This window comes from Penicillium chrysogenum (assembly GCF_028827035.1).
Source record: "Penicillium chrysogenum strain IBT 35668 chromosome Unknown utg000005l_segment0_segment0, whole genome shotgun sequence".
NCBI classification, from domain to species: Eukaryota; Fungi; Ascomycota; class Eurotiomycetes; order Eurotiales; family Aspergillaceae; genus Penicillium; species Penicillium chrysogenum.
The window spans coordinates 9498564-9516709 of NW_026622753.1; the positions used below are offsets into that span (position 1 = coordinate 9498564).

The 18146-nt window shown below is 48.8% G+C and overlaps 9 protein-coding genes across 9 annotated transcripts; 5 read left to right on the forward strand and 4 right to left on the reverse strand.

Moving 5' to 3' along the window:
- Positions 1–363: 363 nt before the first annotated feature.
- N7489_011969 (uncharacterized protein) lies at positions 364–1171 on the forward strand (the record flags this gene model as incomplete). Its single annotated transcript, XM_056717718.1, has 2 exons — positions 364–691; positions 759–1171. 2 exons carry the CDS (start codon positions 364–366, stop codon positions 1169–1171), a joined length of 741 nt encoding a protein of 246 aa, XP_056565340.1.
- Positions 1172–1745: 574 nt separating this feature from the next.
- Positions 1746–2441, forward strand: N7489_011970 (uncharacterized protein; the record flags this gene model as incomplete). Its single annotated transcript, XM_056717719.1, has 1 exon — positions 1746–2441. The coding sequence occupies one exon, from the start codon at positions 1746–1748 to the stop codon at positions 2439–2441; it is 696 nt and encodes a 231-aa protein (XP_056565341.1).
- A 534-nt stretch (positions 2442–2975) lies between these two features.
- Positions 2976–4259, reverse strand: N7489_011971 (sialidase family protein; the record flags this gene model as incomplete). Its single annotated transcript, XM_056717720.1, has 2 exons — positions 2976–3906; positions 3952–4259. The coding sequence occupies 2 exons, from the start codon at positions 4257–4259 to the stop codon at positions 2976–2978; spliced, it is 1239 nt and encodes a 412-aa protein (XP_056565342.1).
- A 724-nt stretch (positions 4260–4983) lies between these two features.
- N7489_011972 (dihydrodipicolinate synthase family protein) lies at positions 4984–6062 on the forward strand (the record flags this gene model as incomplete). The annotated part of the gene is made up of 3 exons (XM_056717721.1): positions 4984–5137; positions 5187–5731; positions 5787–6062. 3 exons carry the CDS (start codon positions 4984–4986, stop codon positions 6060–6062), a joined length of 975 nt encoding a protein of 324 aa, XP_056565343.1.
- A 114-nt stretch (positions 6063–6176) lies between these two features.
- Positions 6177–7972, reverse strand: N7489_011973 (Zn(II)2Cys6 transcription factor; the record flags this gene model as incomplete). The annotated part of the gene is made up of 4 exons (XM_056717722.1): positions 6177–6997; positions 7054–7147; positions 7206–7516; positions 7570–7972. The coding sequence occupies 4 exons, from the start codon at positions 7970–7972 to the stop codon at positions 6177–6179; spliced, it is 1629 nt and encodes a 542-aa protein (XP_056565344.1).
- A 1054-nt stretch (positions 7973–9026) lies between these two features.
- N7489_011974 (aldo/keto reductase) lies at positions 9027–10343 on the forward strand (the record flags this gene model as incomplete). The annotated part of the gene is made up of 5 exons (XM_056717723.1): positions 9027–9230; positions 9283–9475; positions 9533–9786; positions 9850–9930; positions 9981–10343. The coding sequence occupies 5 exons, from the start codon at positions 9027–9029 to the stop codon at positions 10341–10343; spliced, it is 1095 nt and encodes a 364-aa protein (XP_056565345.1).
- Positions 10344–10810: 467 nt separating this feature from the next.
- N7489_011975 (putative MFS transporter) lies at positions 10811–12541 on the reverse strand (the record flags this gene model as incomplete). Its single annotated transcript, XM_056717724.1, has 4 exons — positions 10811–11744; positions 11794–12239; positions 12298–12366; positions 12419–12541. The coding sequence occupies 4 exons, from the start codon at positions 12539–12541 to the stop codon at positions 10811–10813; spliced, it is 1572 nt and encodes a 523-aa protein (XP_056565346.1).
- Positions 12542–13706: 1165 nt separating this feature from the next.
- On the forward strand, positions 13707–15996 carry N7489_011976 (N,N-dimethylformamidase beta subunit family domain-containing protein; the record flags this gene model as incomplete). The annotated part of the gene is made up of 2 exons (XM_056717725.1): positions 13707–13796; positions 13849–15996. 2 exons carry the CDS (start codon positions 13707–13709, stop codon positions 15994–15996), a joined length of 2238 nt encoding a protein of 745 aa, XP_056565347.1.
- A 551-nt stretch (positions 15997–16547) lies between these two features.
- Positions 16548–17925, reverse strand: N7489_011977 (uncharacterized protein; the record flags this gene model as incomplete). Its single annotated transcript, XM_056717726.1, has 3 exons — positions 16548–17192; positions 17224–17634; positions 17668–17925. 3 exons carry the CDS (start codon positions 17923–17925, stop codon positions 16548–16550), a joined length of 1314 nt encoding a protein of 437 aa, XP_056565348.1.
- Between the last annotated feature and the right edge of the window lie 221 nt (positions 17926–18146).

Genomic DNA, 18146 nt, shown 5'->3' on the forward strand with positions numbered 1-18146 from the left:
CAATTCAAGATTCTATAATTTGCTCCATACCTAACCCATAATCGTAGTGTATCTATTAGCGGGACAGTGGGTATAGAGAGAGTTGACAGAAATTCCGCTCAATCCCGCGGAAATGTCACCTGCCCCGATTGATTCCCCATTTCAGAAGGAGAGCGGGACCTTCTCCTCTACAACACGGCAAAAAGAGACATGTATCTTCCACCATCTGACGTGATGATTTCTGATCAAGGAAAGAGAACCAATTCACTTGGGTTTGCCCAATCAGATTGTCATACTTGTGCTTCTTTAGGTGAAAAGTGCGACCGGCGTCGACCGCGATGTTCAACATGTCTCGGTCAAGGTCGCAGATGTGGTGGCTTTGTAATGCCTCTCTCATGGGACCCTAGGCGAATGTGGTCAAATAATCCTTCGGTAGCTGGTGCATCCAGAGACCTACCTAATGGGGAGATCGTCACCAGCTCCTCCCCCAACGCTGTCCCCACCGCATTTACCACATCAGATTCACCTAAACGCTTTCGCTTTGTCAAAGGTGTCTCTAGACCAAAGAAGCGTCGAAGAGCCAACTCACCAAAGGAGCAATCAGTTGCAACAGAAACCTCGTCGGTTACCCCTGAGGTTGTGTTAAGAACGACAGCGCAGAACCTGGACATATTTGATGATCTCCAACAGGGCAATGGCCTATCTGGTCTAGGTACGTTGAGTTTTCCTTGCCCTTGCAATGTTTAAGAGATACATCTTTCTCACGGTTTCTTTTCTAGAACTACAAGACGGACATCTTTTTGACGATTTTAGTTTATTTGACTCCATACTTCCTAACATTTTTGCGTCCACCCCCTTCTTGGATATCGAGCCTCAGAAGACGCTGACAGCAGAAGTGTCGGGTGTAATGGAGACACCCAGAATGACACCTCTCTCTTCAGCGGACAGGCCCATTGAACCGGCGTTACAAAATCTACAAACCTGCCCAGTGAATGTCGACCCCATGTTTCGAGATGAAGAAGAGCAAAGTGCTCCAGCTGATCTGGTTCCACGAACTTTTCAAGAACCCACAATCCCTTATTCTTCAGCGGGTCTTCAAGCTGTTCCTATGATATCCGAGATCTCATCTAACGAGCATGAAAAGCTTCTTGATTTATGTGAGACTTCCGCTGGCCTCCACGTTTGGCGATGAGAGGGCACGCTTACGATACCATAGATGACTCCGAATTCTGCGTTCTACCTCTGACAGGGGACATACCTGGGACAGTGAATCCATTTCGCTGCAAACGTCAGACGCCCCAACGCTCCCGCCTTCTTTTTCATTCCATTCTAGCACTATGCTGTCAGCATCTAGGGCGCTTGGCTGGTAGCTGGCCAAGTGAAGCCGCTGAACATCGCCGGAAAGCTATTCAGTTACTTGAATGTGCATTACAAAGTCGGCCAGTGCTGAGCTTATTGGAGCCTATACTAATCCTTTTTACTCTTGATGCAAGTCATTCACCTTGGTGATACATGTGGCTGAACGCTAATACACGGCTCTAGTGCACCCTCTCCGCTAGCGGGAATTGGTCAACTCACTTGATGCGGGCGCACTCAGTGCTCCAAACCCATGGCGGCCCAAGTGCATTGACGACACCTCGCATTCGGTCACAAGTCGCAATGCTAACATGGTAATAACCTGAAGCCTCTTACCTCTGAGAGTTGTGTTGCTGATCAAACCAAGGTGGGACGCGACACTTGCCTTGATATCTCGACAGAGTCCTATCATGGACCAGGCATACTTGGACTTTTTGGTGCGATGGGAAAAACAAGATGAATGGTCTTTCTTCAATCTGACTGGGTGTCCCCGAGAATTGCTGGTTCACCTGTTCCAACTTGCCGAGTTAGCCAAGCAGTGCGAGATCGGCTTATCCATGAAATGGCTGACTTTCAACATGACTCCTGTTACAAAGATAGAACATGAACTGATTGGGTGGAAGAATGACATAGATCCTCCATCAAGTGATGATGACCCCACGTTGGGTGAAGAAGAGGCAATAAGGCAACTCCACGAGCGACAAGATCGCTACCACTGTGCGGAGGCCTGGCGATATGCATTGCTCCTATATCTTGAATATATCTTCAAGAGTGATCGCAAAAGACGATCTATCAGTGTTCACAGACTGGTGCGCAAGACAATTGACCACATTCGGAGCTGCCGACGAACATCCCAGACACAAAAGCAACTCCTTATCCCGGTCTTCCTCGCAGGCAGTGAAACCACAGATGAAGATATGCGCCATTTTGTGAAGAAATACTGTGCTTACTGGGGCGAGAAGTCTCGTTACAGCATGTTTAATTCTGTTCCGGTGCTTTTCGATGAAATTTGGGCCACAGGAAAATGGTGGGGTGCCGTGATTGATAGCAAGACGCGACCTAGCTCTGGCGATGGACAGGAAACTACACAATTATTGTTTGGATAGTGCTTGTGATAGGAATTCCATTCTTACTGGGCTCTAATCCAACCTACTACATCGTTCGTTCGTCTTGCGAGCATTGTTCCTAAGCCTAAAAATAGCATGATTTTACCACCTATAAATCTCTCAAACGCCACCTTGACTATGGGATCTCTACATGCAATGTTACTTTTGAGCAATAAGAATTTTTGCCCTTGCTGTCACCTGAAACTACTACCATGGAAATATTGGGTTCACAATACAGAATATAGTGTCATAGGAAGGTGTCACTATAACGGTCTGATTTCATCCAGACGTGACTAGAGGAACCAACGCCACCTGTACTGAACATTCGCAATAGCTACCAGTGAGTTCGATAGCTATCGTGTGCCGTCGTCAATAAATGGCCGAGCCACAAAATCCATCATGCTGCCGCCATTGTCAGGTCCTTTCCCAAAAGAATATTTGAGATGACGCTGTAGTACATACATGTACACATAGACCTAGGTACAATGTAAAAACCAAGTTCCCAAGTAGAGCACACTGCCAATGGGGGTTTTATCAGCAGGAAACCCCAATAAAATCCTTGGAAACTTCAATGTAGACGAGGTCGTTGCTATCCCCCTCGTAAAATATTCCGAACCTGTCATCGCCGAGTGCGGTGACAGTGGAATAGGACATCGAGCCAGACTGGAACACTGCGCCAGAAGACCAGGTCTTTCCGTCGTCACAGGAATAGCGGATTGTACCATTGCTTCGGCTTGTTTTACTGTTTGCATTGGTAAACAGGAGGATCTTGGCATTGGCCGAACCATGTGCCGCATCAGGATACATCCTGGTAATTGCTCCGTTATTTCCTGGGTCAGGGAGTTGGGTTTCGCTTGCTGGTGTTGACCAAGTTTCACCACCATCGGTTGAGGTTGCCACCTTTCGATATCCGCTACCATCGCTCGGGCGTGAGTTAAGCATCAAGTTGCCGTTTGATAGCTCCACAACTTTGTTCTCATCCATCCCAGTGCCAATGACTTTCCCCATCTTCCATATAGCGCCACCGTCGTCACTGTAGACACTGTAGGCTTGCGAGACCTTTGAACCGTCTGATTGGATGACTTTCCCAAGGAATTGTTGAACCAGGCGCCCGGCGTGTTTGCCGTATTTGAGTTGAATCCCCTCTCCGGATGAGGCAAACATCCCAGTAATTCCACCGACGTTGGCTACCCCGTTGGAAGTACTACCCACGGGCTTGATTGCTTTCGTAATGAGTGGCGGTGCACCAACGTCGGCAGATGCAACGGGAGGCAAAGAGGATTCATGGTCTGGATCAGTGGTCCAGCTAAGTCCTCCATCAGTCGAAACGGAGACTTCAGCGCTGACTATGTTTAAGTCGGTGTCGTCATTTCCAATTTCGCTATTGAGAAATCCCTGGTTCTTCGAGAAGACATGGAAATTAAAGACCTTTCCAGTATCGGAGTCGACCACGTAGCTTGGGTCACTAAAGCCGTACTGTTGGAGTGTCGACGACGCTGGTTGACCTCACGCAATATATGTTGGGTTGCCCCAAGTCTTCCCACCGTCCGTACTGCGTCGTTGTAGAATTGAATTTGGGGATGGCGAATCTCCTCCATCTGGGCGCCCATCATATGAGGCCAGGAGAACACCATTTCCCAGACTTGCCAAGGCAACAATTCGGTACTGTGGAAACAGCCCCTTTCCATTTGTGGCCAGCGTGTGCTTTGCTGTGACGCTTGCGCTCGCCGCAGGAGTTGCCACGGCGAGGATGGCACATAAGGAGATAGCGCGCAAGATGGAGCACTCACGTGCCAAATACATCAATGAAGATAGCATCGTGAAGTTAGTCCACTAAAATTGACCTGAAAAAGCGGGCTTTTGAGTGAAAGAGGAAGTGTGGAAACAGCTAACTGAGATGATGACTCTTGTTTTTTTGGTGGAACAAGGAGCTATTTATATCGAAGGTTGGATTCAGTTTCACTTTCGGGACTGATCTGGATAATCTGGATAATCTGACGAAAGGAAAGGACTGCAATCTATGCAGTCTATTCGATTTGATAGAGGGAAATCCAATAACACATAGTATGTATTGACGGGTAGAGGATAGATAGTACATACCAATTTTGAGTTCCTTGGCTTACGTCGGTTTCCCCGGAAAATGCAGACCCTGGGGAGTGGAAGGTATCCACTGGTCCCACTGGTCCCACTGGCTCTGCTGGTTTAGCTTCACAGGATCTGTATGCTGACTGCGTTACCACAATCTCATTGACCGCAACGTCGAAGAACTGAAGCGAACCACTGAATCAGACATGCGACGCCACGCAGTGTCATGCGTTACCACCCGCTATTGATGGCCCCGCTAGATGTCTGAATACGACCGAGAAGACCGGACTCCGATCCGATCGGGTTGCATTTGCGACGCGATCGGGTCAAATAGCACTGACCCAATCCCCACGCTAGGTGGGGATATCCAAACATTTTAGTACTTAATGACTCTCCAAATTTGTAGTATTGGAAACTACTATTATTCGCAATATAGAAATTCATCTATTCTTCAGCTATGGCTTCCAGCAGTACAAAGACAAACAAGCCCTTCCCACCAGGAATCCACGGCCCTTCGGTTACCTTCTTTGAAGATGATCAGCAGCAGGATATTGACTGGGCAACTCAGGAACGTCACCTAGAGTATATGATCACTTCTGGGATGCATGGCGGTAGGTCTCATTGGTACAGATTTACAAAGTAGAGCTGACCAAATGACAGTTGTGCTCGCCGGCTCCAGCGGTGAATCAGCTACTCTGAGTGTGGAAGAGAAGGGTCTGTTAGTCAAGAGAGCCCGGGAGATCGCTGATGCCCATGGAAAGACTGATTTCACTGTCACTATGGGCTGTTTGGCTGGCTCCACCCGCGACATCTTGGTCCAGATTGAGACCGCCTACAAGAACGGGGCCGATTTTACCCTGGTCTTGGTACCATCTGTGTTCCATTGGGCGATGACCCAAAAAGCCATTACCGACTTTTTCGAAGAAGTGGCCGACCGTGCACCAATTCCGATCGTCATCTACAATTTCCCCAACCTTTTATCCGGATTAGATGTTAACTCGGATATGCTGGAAAAACTTGCCGCCCACCCCAATATCGCCGCGGTCAAATTGACCTGTGGAGGAGTTGGAAAGGCTACCAGAGTAGCTGCACGGTTTGAACCGAGTCAGTTCACCAGTTTATCTGGTATGAGTGACTGGCTTGTGGCCGCATTCGCCGCTGGAAGTACAGGTTGCATTTCAGGCGTTGCAAATATTTTCCCGAGGGTAAGAGCACACCTTGTCCACGGCAACAAGTACCAACCATTAATATATTTGGCAGGTCATGGTTGAAATTTATGATTTGTTCATGGCTGGAAAGGTCGCAGAGGCTACTGCACTGCAGAAGAAACTGGTCCAGCCTGAGTGGGGAATCGGAACATCAGATGTCAACGGAATGAAATGGATTATCGCCAAGGAGCGCGGTTATCCCTTGTCCAGTGCACATTGCCGTCGACCGTTCCCCAAGTTTGCAGAGACGGAAAAGCAAGACCGTGTCGTCCGGTTGGTCGCGCCCCTTCTCCCAGTTGAGGAGGAACTGAAGTCGAAGAAGGTGTAGATTCAAATCAGACATTATACATAAAGACGTAGGCTAGGCAATAGAAAGAATGGAAAACAAAATCGCAAAATCACCATTTCCCTCTGAAATGACATACATAGTACCCGACAAGGTTCAAACAATAGCGAAAGTGGTATAAAATAACTCCAGACACACAGAGCGAATGTCGACGCGCTTGCCCCCCTCGCGCTGTCTCCTTTGGGTCTCCTGGAGTACGTCGGCCGTCATGTTCGCGTTGGTGAAGACATGCTGAAGACCGCGAATGGTCTGAAGGATCCATTGAAATTCGTCAGAGTCATCCTCTTCAGTACCCCATAGAAATAATGGCCATAACATGTTGACCGGTATAGATTCATTATTGTTGACCATGCGATGCACTATCTCCTTGATTTTGCACAGCGCTGTCACTGCTGCTTTTGAACGAACTAAATGACGGTGTGCAACTCGATGGAGGTGAATGTAGCAGGCGTAAAAGTTAGCAAGATACGTCTGGAATGAGCGGACAATAGTGGACGCGAGCGGCTCGGCCAGAGTATCACTGCCAATATTTCCAGCTACAGCATGGTCCGTGAGTGGTGGTCTCCTATCATACAAGGATGACAGGTCCGCCAAAATATCAGCGGCGATAGCCATCACCTCAGTCTCGTCCTCCACACTCCCTCGGCTGCGGTGATTATGAGCGATTCTGGTGATACGACCGGTGATCGTCTGGACTTCCTGAAAGAAAGTTATCCCCGGCTGGCATAACAAATCATAGATCACCTCGTGCGCTCCGGGGTTGGAGGCGGAGCCTATGCTTTGCGGCGTTGAGCTAGGGGAGTTCGAGCCTTGGGGCGAGGTATAGATTCCAGATGTGTCATTGACCAGGACTCCTTCCCCACCAGCCGATGCCGCGCGGGCGTCTAACAAACGAATCCAAGAGATGATGCGTAGCTCTAATACAGCGGATGTTAGCAAGAGGACTATTGAGTTAGTGAGTTCCTCCACACACCTGTGGAGCCCAAGCCACTCCTCTGTGATGCTTGCAGCGCATTATGCGCCTTTGCAAGGTTCAAATAGGCAAGGTCCAGCCGTGAAGTAAGAAACTGGATATCAAGTCAACCAAAATAAACAGTACATTGGCGCGGAGGCAATTGAACGGACATTTATGTACGTAAGGAAAAAGATAGTGGCCAGAACGTATCTGAGTTCATTATCGCTTATTATGACGTCCCCCGCAGATTCTCCGAATCTTTGTGACAACTCCGTCGCAGCATTCTCGTAGTGTTGCTGGTAACCTGCTGGCCCTCCTCCACTTCCGGACTGTATGGCTTCGAAGGCGGCGATCGAAGAGCGGAGCATCTGGGAAGAGGTTGCCATGCTTTCGAGCAGTTCCCGCGCAGAAGCACATCTGGGGCCATTCTCTACCGGATCAAGAATCGGTGGCAGGTGTAAATGTAGCGAGGTTTGGACTTCTGGATTGGCGACTGGGGGTGTTGTGATGACTGTCGCGGAGGGAGAGACGAACTCGGGGAATCTGCGTCGCTAGATCGTGCCTGCTGGTAAGTATTCCCCAAGGCCGTAAAATCACCGAAGTCCGGGAAATAGACGTTTTGGAACATGTGAAACCCCTCTGTCGGAGCTGGCATGGGGTGAAAGTCAAAGAGGAAAGGCGAAGGAGATAGCTGATTGACCTCCAATGCGACGTTTGACTTGAGAGAAACCGGGTCACTCTGCAAGGAGGGGTTTCGTTGTGGCTCGTTGACTTTCCAATCACACTCCAGGTTCAGACGCTGGCAATGATAACATAGAGGCCTGCGTTCATTGCATCTAACCTTGCGACGTTTACACGTCAGACAGCCGTTTCGCGACCGAGGACCATATGGGCGACGGCGAGTGTCTTCACGAGCGACGAGAGGTGGAGGACTCATTGTTCTTAGCTTTTGGGAGACTACGAGAAAGTGAGGGAAAAAGGAAAGGGAGACTAAAGACCTACGCTACCATCCCAGGGTCACCACATCTCCGCTCCAATGGCAAAATGACAAAAGTATTCAACCTCCACCATTCCACTATGTCACCACCGCGGTATCGTTATTATTGGCCTATCCAATCAGTTTCACGATACAAGGACCCCTCATGCCAAGAGTTGACGAATATTTCTTATGTTCACTAATATGGAGACGCTAAGCCGATTCCTGAAGATGTTGTATTCAATGCGATACTGCGACACTACCATTACACTAGTACACTGCTACTCTGCTGTAACAGTAGATGTAGGAACTTGATTGAAAATATTATTAATAGGTACTTCGAACTACTACTAGTAGCTACATATGTAGGTAGGTAGGTACCTACCTAGGTAGGTACTTGTTTACGGTTAGATAAGTAATACCGAGATAGGGTTTTGCGGGGAAATCTGTCAAAGCCGAGATGGAATGTTTAGTCCCGCTAGTCCATTACCTAGGTAGTTTAGAAGCGGATAGGTTCATCAGGGAACTAAAGTCGGGGAGAATTAATCTGACTGCTAACAGGTACTAAAACAACACTAGTCCATACTACTGCGCTACAGATTAGTTATAGATTAAACAGTCCACCGTGTATATGTAAGCTGATAGCACATACCCAATAGTCCAATATAAACAGGTGACTACCCCGCGTCTTTCCCCAAAGCAGAAATCCTCTATCTACCTACCTATTTGAGACGAGCAACATTTCCTTTTTGGGTAGGCGAGCGGCTTTTCCTGTAATAGGCAACCCACATCGGCTCTCTCGGTTTCATCGGCCCCAATCTTGTCTCCCCAACTCCATCCCCTAGAACCGACCCGACCATCGGAATGTTCTCCGCGGGTAGAATGTCGTAAATGCATGCTATGGTGAACATCCATTAAGAATTATAAAAAGCATATGGGGAGGGAGTAAGTCGAAATCCTAAGCTAAACTAGAAACTGGAAATTCAATCCCCAAAAATATTCAACCCCGATCATCATGGCACCTCTCCCAGAAGGAGTCGCAAAATCCTTGGCGGAGACCAAAGTCGAGTATAGACGCCTGGGAAACAGCGGCCTCCGTGTATCCGTTCCCATCGTCGGATGTATGAGCATTGGAACCCCTGAATGGGCAAACTGGGTCATTGGCCCCGAAAAGGCCCTCCCACTCCTGAAGGCAGCCTATGATCGAGGAGTCAACACTGTTTGTGCCCCTATCTCACTTTTGCTGAAAACTGAAAACTGACTGTACCTAGTGGGATACTGCAAACATTTATTCCAACGGTGACTCGGAGAGAGTTATTGCCCAAGCGATCAAGGAATATGAGATCCCGCGGCACAAATTGGTGCTGATGACGAAGGCGTACAGCTGCGTCGGAGAGCAGCAGTTTCATGCATACCCCATCATTGAGGATCTGAAGAAAACCAAAGACTATGTGAACCAGTTTGGTGAGCCACAGCAACTGCATTTGCGAGGTAGGCACAGTCACTAACTGCGGTTAAAAGGCCTCTCACGATCGGCAATCTTCACCGCACTGAATGATTCCCTCAAACGTCTGGAGACAGACTACATTGATGTCTTCTGGATCCATCGCTTTGATCCCGACACACCAATTGAAGAGACTATGCACGCTCTTCATGACCTGGTCATTGCAGGAAAGATCCGGTACCTCGGAGCCTCGTCAATGTGGGCGTACCAATTTGCCATGATGCAGGCATACGCGGAGAAGAACGGATTGACAAAATTCATTGCGATGCAAGTACGTACCGAGTCTGACTCTGCCCCCCCGACTGTATTCTCTGGATTGCTAACGCGGGAAAAGAATCGTTACAATCTGCTGTACCGTGAAGAAGAACGTGAGATGATCAAATATTGCAATGCAACGGGTGTGGCTGTTGTCCCGGTAAGAAGACCCTTGCTATAGTAACTATCTACAATTTCTTTGGCTGACAGTTTTGCCTTTTTTTCTTTTTCCATCAGTGGGGCCCACTTGCAGAAGGGCAACTTGCTCGTCCCTTGAACATTCGAGGAACCACTACCAGGTCCGCTGGTGGCAATGAAACGCCTTCAAGCCTGCGCCCTGAATCTATGGAAATCATCAACCGGGTGGACGAGCTAGCAAAGCGCAAGCAGTGGACTATGTCTCAAGTTACACTGGCCTGGCAGCTGAAGCGAGTGACGACTCCTATCATTGGCTTTAGCAGCGTTGCGAGGATCGAGGATGCTTTATCCGCACGCGGTAAAGAGCTCACAGCCGAAGAAGAGAAATACCTGGAGGAGGTATACACCCCTGTCGAGGTTGAGGGCCATTTCTAAGGAATAGAATTTCATATTTCTAGTTGCAAATATTGCTACCATACTTGTAATTGTCCAACTGTAACTACATACATGTATCTGCCTGATCATTGCGTACTACAGACGTGCCTTTTCGCGATTCCCGATTCACATGTAAGATAGACTCCATCCATGGCCTGTCAAGCTGTTTGGAAGCAAGAAAAAAGTATATCCCAGTTATAAATTTTAAAGGTCAAGGGTTTGACACGACTTCACATTTCATGAGCAGGGCTTTTAATGGGACAAACGAGTCTGCGATAGTTGCTTGCACTGGGTTCTATGTCATCCTTTTGCACAAGAGAAAGGATTTTGTCACATCAGAAAATTTTAACATGGGATATATCGTGTTTAAGTATCAAGATTCTTAGGCTAGTCTTGCATCTTCAATTGTACAAGAACACGAAAAGAGTGTGGTACTGCCCTCACTGAGCTTCCAGCGAGTCTTCCACTCAATAAATATACACAAACTCGTCATTCTTCCGGTCGGTCAAGTCTAGGAATGGTGCAGCTTCATCGGACATTGGAACCTGCACTTTGCCGTCTGCTTCAAACGCATTTGTCATAGATCTGTCCTGGACCTCCGCGGACTTTCCATTGCTGACTCTCCGTTTGCTGTGCTGCCTATTCAAGAAGGCTAGATTGAGAACTTGGAGCGCCACACAGCCAACCAAAGCAATGAAGAGCCCAAGAACGGCCCTTATACCGGGAAGATATGATGGAGATTGCTCTGCGGTAAATAGGAGGGGGCCAGCGAGAGCCCCCGCGGATGTACCAACCTGATAAAGTGCCATCGTGGTGGACGTCTTGGCGGCACCAGCAGTGTTTCCCACGACCCATGACAGAAGTAGGGGATTGGCAGAAAACAAAAATGCACATAGATAATATGCCAGCAGTAGTGGTCCCTGGTTGGATTGGTCGTCATGTCTGAGCCCGTAAAGCATTCCGATGCCCGCCACTACGGGGAGCATGAAGCCGGCTAAAACGGCGGATTTCAGCTTCAACTTGTAGGAGGCCCAACAACTAGCGACGATGACAACCGTTTGCACGGCACCGAAGGGTATGTTAAGCAGTGAAGTTTGGTATGCGTCAAATCCAAAACCCTTGACAATAAGAGGGCCGAAAGTGCTTGTCATCGCCGATCCCATGTTTGGAAGCAACGCCATGACAACCCAAAGCCAACTCTTAGGTTCTAGGGCAACCTCAAGAACATGAGACCAGTCAAAGTTGTAAGAGGAAGCGCCAGTTTTATTCGCACGGAGACGCTCCACGCCTTGTTGCCGTTCGTGCTCAGTGAGAAAGCGGGCAGATGTGATGTCGTTGTCGAGTTTCCAATAAACCACGGGCGCGCTGACAATAGTAATCAATCCAACAACAAGGAAGATTCTGCGTGAAAATTAGGGACATTCAGATGTCATGACGTATGGTGACTTACGTTTGCCATGGCTTCAACGCATCTGAGGGGATATGACCAAGGCCGTACGATAAAGCAGAAGCTACCATAGTGGCTGTTCCGTTCATGGAATACCAAATCGAAACTCGAAGTGGTTGCTCGACACGACGATACCATTGGCCAGTGAGGATGGTAAAGAGAGGCATACATCCAGCTTCAAATAGGCCCAGGAAGAAACGAACAGTGACCAATCCCGCAAAGCTGTTGCACGCGGCCGTACTTGCTGCTGCAACCCCCCAACCGAGGACCATAGATGGCATCAGAATACGGGGCGGGACCTTCACAATGAGCCATGCCGAGAATGGCTGCCACGCTAACTGCGCAATCGGGGCAATGGACGAGACTAGAGAATCCTCGCTACCCACGAGACCCGTGTCCTCCTGGAGATTGAAAATGGAGGCCGTTCCCAGGACGCCCTTGTCCAAGACCTAACAGGCAGCTGATCAGCATCGTATAGGACATATGATTGATTTCTTTCACTCTCACTTGTAAGAAGTATACCCAGGTAAGAATCGTCAAAATCGTTTTGTCTGTCTTTCTTCTGATTCGAATGTTCTAAAGGGGTTAGGAAGTTCTCTTTCGCCAGAGATTATCGAGTTGGACATACCTCTTCATTTGTGAGAGTGACCATCACACCTTCTTCCACCATACCTGGGGCTGACTTGTCTAAGTCGGTCTTTGCATGTGTAGACTTTGAGTCCGCAAGAGATTCAATATCCTGATTTTCCATTATGAGGGAACCCCAACTCTTTTGTGGGCAATATAGAACTGGAGTGAGAAGTCTTGCAGGAGAAACTCCTTTGAGGAGATGCTGTCAGGGTCTTATAAAGTTCACCAGAGAACGATCAAGAGCTCTACCCTGCTCTGCCCTGATAACACGATGCCGGGAGATTTAATTAAACGACCAATCACTTCTCCATTGCCGATCGCGTAGAGTCCGGGGTAAACTGTAATCTTGTTTCCCCAGTAGTAGGTAATACACTGGCCTCTCCTACCGAAGGTGGTAATGTTGTAATCTTATAATCTTCGAATTTCAAGTAATTGGTATCCTATCGACATTCGGAAATTCTCGCCTCGATTACACAAGGTTACACTCCTTTCTCCGATCAGAATTCGTCACCTCAAGACTTCACATTCTACCTAGGTAGATAAGGTATCTTGGTCAATGGATTCAATTGGCTATTTTCGTATTGACAGGGATTTATTTAAGTTTTTCAGATCCAAGGAATACATGTAAAAGAGGAAATTCAAATTTGGCCTGTGGCGTAACATTGGATGGCAAGCCCCTAAGCGAGGTTGATAAGCGGGTGTGGTGGACACATGTGCAGGGGATAAGCAGGAAGAAAGTACCCTCCAAGTTACATACATATATGTACATGGATGTGGGCAGGTACCTCCGAATCTTCGCATAGGCGATTGGTGTGGACCAGCTCGGCTTTCCGACCGGTTGCTATGAATAGATGGTGCACCACGCGTTTAATCCATAGAGCTTGGTGGAATGCCCCCTCCTCTCTGGGACCAGCCGATCGGATATCGGGAGGAAGCTTGTCATTGTCAGAAGTATAACTCTGTCTCTAGCCAATAGGTTCATTTATTTCAGTGGGTGAGGATAGATAAGTGGCTCATCTCTGCTCTCATTCCAAATGTAGCAAATGGTTCTGTTACCAATCCTGGAAGTCTGGTGAGCATATATCCTGGCTACAGCTATATAGCTTTAGAGCTTGGCTTTATCTACTAATGTGGACAGACCAACTGCCTAGAATCTCAGCTCTCTTTCCCAAGTCTGACTAGGAACCATCTAACCCCTCTTTTACCTTAACCCAGTAAGGGTCACCTACACCTACCCGGACTAACGCATAGCCAACGTTAAGAGAATTTGGATCGATTTTACAGAAATGCCTCCCAACCAAGACAATCAAGACACCCAGATCATCGGTTATGCCGAACCCTGGATTGTCTCCCCGGGAGACCCAGTTGACATCAAAGTAGGTTATTTGCACCCGTACCCGGTACATCTCATACGCTAACCCATTTCAGGTTTCAAGTTCCGAAAAAGGATACGATCACCGCCTAGTACGTCTTGTCCAGGGGTACAGCGGTCCTCATGCTCCCCCCGTTGTGCTGGAGGATATCACCGAGGTACCGGTTGGCCACCACGAGGATGGTCGCTATCAAGATGCTTGCCCCGGCTCATACGCTCTTATCCCATCCTGGGCGGAGGTGACACCCACAGTGAAGGAGGGCATCGAAGTCGAGTTTCATGTCCAACCATACTTGCTTGATGTCAACTACTATTGTCAAACCCTTATATCCTGTCTCGACATATCTTCTCGAACTGGTTTCGCCGTCGTTTTGAGGAACTCAAACATTGAGTTCTTCATCGGCACCGGGAATAGGATTCAGGTTATCCAGAGCCAACTCGTCGTGAATCGCTGGCGGTGGCTCCAAATCCGTCTCAGTGTCCTTAACAACACATTCACTTCGAACATCCGTCAGTTGAACCGCCTAGCCGAAATCGCCCCGAATGGCGAGACCATGACTACTGCCATGTTGGCACCCATGATTTTGGGGTCGAATTCGTTGCTGTTTGGTGCAGGCATGTTCAAAGACATTGGACACCAGAGCTCTAAACCATCATGCTTTTATAATGGCCGAATCGACTCTCCCTCCTTTACCATGGCGGGCTCATCAAGGCGTACTCTCGCGCAGTATGACTTCTCCAAAGATATACCTAGCGACTCTATCGCTGATGTTTCTGGAAACGGTCGACATGGTGTGTTGGTCAATGCACCCACACGTGCGGTCAAAGGATTTGACTGGGATGGCACTCAGCCAGACTGGACCAAAGCCTTGTACGGATATGGTGCGATTCATTTCCACGAGGATGACCTGGATGATGCAAAGTGGGCAACGAACTTCTCCGTTACCATCCCATCGACAGCTCGCTCCGGCGCGTATGCCGTTGAAGTCAAGTGCTCAGATGGAACAAGCGACATGATCACATTCTTCGTTCGACCGGGTCCTAGCTCAACGGCACAAGTGGCTTTGGTTCTCACGACATTCACATACCTCGCGTATGCAAATGAACGAATGTTTGATGAGACCAAATCATCAGCCATGACAACTCCGGATGGAGTTAGCATCGGACAGGGAAACGAGTATTACAAAAACCTTGCCCGGCGACCGGATTTGGGTCTCTCCGCCTACGATGTTCACACAGACGGCTCCCCCTGTGCATACTCCAGTGCTCGCCGACCGATACTCAATCTCCGACCAGGATATGTACACTGGGCCTTGGACCGGCCCCGCGAATTCAGTGCTGACCTTCTCATGGTGGGCTTCCTGGAACGTTCCGGAATTCCCTATGACATTATCACCGATCATTGCTTGAGCAGCAGAGGTCGAGAAGCAACCTCGCAATACACGACCATCATCACCGGCTGTCATCCAGAGTACCACTCTCTTGGTTCTCTCGACGCCTTCAGCGCATTTGCAAAATCGGGGGGTAATATGATGTATTTGGGCGGCAACGGGTTCTACTGGGTCGCCGATGTTGTCAATGAACAGCCTCATCGCCTTGAAGTTCGGAAGGGCGATCAGGGTTGTCGGTCCGTTACGTTCCCTGCTGGGGAACGAATGCACAGTCTCACCGGATCTCTTGGAGGGCTATGGCGCAGCCGCGGTCGTGCTCCCAACTACCTCTGGGGCATTGGGCCCTGTGCGTTCGGCACTGGAAAGGGAAAGCCTTACACGGCAGATTTGCGATATGTGCAGGATGCCCAGTTCAGTTGGATTTTTAAGGGTATGGACCCAACTGAGCCGATTGGCGAAAATGGCTTCGGCGGCGGCGCCAGCGGTGACGAGATCGATCGCCTGGATTATGCGCTTGGGACACCATCCAATACGGTCCTACTGGCCAGAAGCCAACAGCATGATGATAGCTTTGGACTTTTCAATGAGGACTCGATGTTCCCCATGGTGAACACTCTGGGTTCCAATTGTGACATGGTCAGGAGTGACCTAGTATATTATGACACCGCGGGAGGTGGCGCGGTATTTTCCGTTGGCAGTATCAACTGGTACTGCAGTCTCGGGTGGGACGATTATAGTAACAATGTAGCTACAATGACTGGCAATGTGCTGAGAGAATTTGTAAGAAGAGGAAAAGGTGGTGGTGTTCAATGAGGTTCTCAGATGGGAAGCAAAAGATGACTGTACTGTTAGTGGGATTCCAGAGCATTTTGATCATCGTGTTGGTTTTCTTGTTTCTTGTTTTTCCCTTTCTTATGCTATCGTTGAAAGCGCATGTCGCGTATTCGGCCCTGGGGCCCCGGGGAAAGGACCTGGTGACAAATATATTTTTCTGTTCATGCCTCAGGTTGACACAAACAATTTGCCCGAGGCAACCTCTATTCTTTTCTCCTTTTCTATTGCTTCCCAGGGCTGGATACTAAAAGCCATAATCTCATTGCACACCAAAGCCATTCATTCGGTCGACGCGATCACTTTTCAGTACACGAATCTCTACGCGGAATCGGAAGCACCTGGGCAGACAGGCTTCTTGGCTTCCTGCCTGGCAAGATCGACCTTGTCGAATTGACGGCACGGCATGCGTGGATCAAGTGGATTGTCATTTACATGGCGCATATCGTATGTCCCATCCAATTACTACGTCACGAGCTCACCGAGTGATCCTTCTACAATTGGCTGTCAAATCACTCGCATTCATGAAGGTCTTATCCAGCAACGCCATATTTCGTGAACAAAGGGTCATCCAGCAGCCGGTCCAAACAACTTTCTTCCACACCAACCAGAATTTCTATGCCACCATTCCGCAAAACTGGAATCACAACTTGACAGCCGTTGATGCAACCGACATGTGGCACTCGTACAGCCTCGATCTTGTTGCCCAGCAGTGGTCCCCAATCCAACCCGTACAGTTCGAAGTTCACCCATGACGTTAGCACGCAGTTGAAGCCGGGAACATCCAGAAAGGCGGTAGGTACCAGCCGGTCGACGTCTTCAAGCTGCTCCACAAGAGCTACCACATCTTCCGTGAACCGTCCGTCAGCCCTTAGAATCGCCTTGCGGATTTCCGTAGCCAGGTCGGCCAAATTCATTGTACTAAACATTTTGCGGATAGAGGCAGAGACTGAAATATATTCTAGGAAACATCCTAAAGTCACTGGATGCAACTCGGGATCTGTCCGTTGTCGCCCGTCAATAGCAATGTTGAAAAATGACACAGGGTCACCTTCCAGAGTCTCGAGGGGCGACTGTACTGCCATTACTGTACGCCAGAGTAGCGCTGCAAGAGCATCATTGGTCGAGATCCATTTTTGATCGGTCGGCTCCGTCGCGTTCATGGTGGACGCCTCGACCTTCAGCGGATTCCGGGGAAAAATAGAAAACCTGACCGCGATGGCTCAAGGAAGTCATCTTTGACGGGGCTCCCTGCGGCGTGAAAGGAAGAAGTCTATACTCTGGATGGTCTTCGAGTTTTCCAGCATTATGCCCGGATGGCTTTGTCACTTGTTTCCGGTCTTGCCAAATGGCCTGTGGGAGTTGTATGGGATCCAGGATCTCGAGTCCCTGTGCCCGGCGGCACTCCTCTGCCCAGATGTTTGTCCAAGCATAGAAAGTTGTGCCATCGCCCACCATGTGAAGGATGCACCATGTCAGGATCAACCCTCCGTGGATGAAATTGGCCTGTACAACTGAAATTGGTAATCGCTCTCCAGCTGAAGGCCAAACAGAACGGGGACAGAAAGTGTCAGCGTCGAAGGACGTGACGGGGAAGGATTTCTCTTTCAACTCCGCATACTCAGATTCGAAGGACGCTCATAGGTCCTTGACCACGATGCGAGCTACGTCGCCATTCGCCTGTTGCCGAAGTCTCATAACACCCTTTTGTTTTGAACTGCCATCGGGGACAGCTTGGCACGCGACCTCTGGGATCAGTTGTGTGAGCGCTTGATATCCGGCTTGGAGAACCCAAATAACTTCATCCAAGTCATACTCCTCTTGGAGCTGAAAGGGGAAGATATAACGAAGATAGCCCTTTGGGCCGATACGCTCCAAAGCTGTGAGCTTATGAATCGGTCGTTCATTCATAATAGGAGCCGTGTTATATATGTTGGGTTAAAGAGGGTATGCCAAAGAGGAGCATTAATTGTTAGACCACGAGAGGGATAAAGGGCGGGTATATAGACTGGAATAGTTAACGATTTCTTATTATTGGGCCAACTAAAAGGCTCCGCTTGAACAATACACATTGTGGAAAGTTTAAGCGAACTGAAAGGGGGCCTAATGACCATTGCTGGGAGATACTGCCG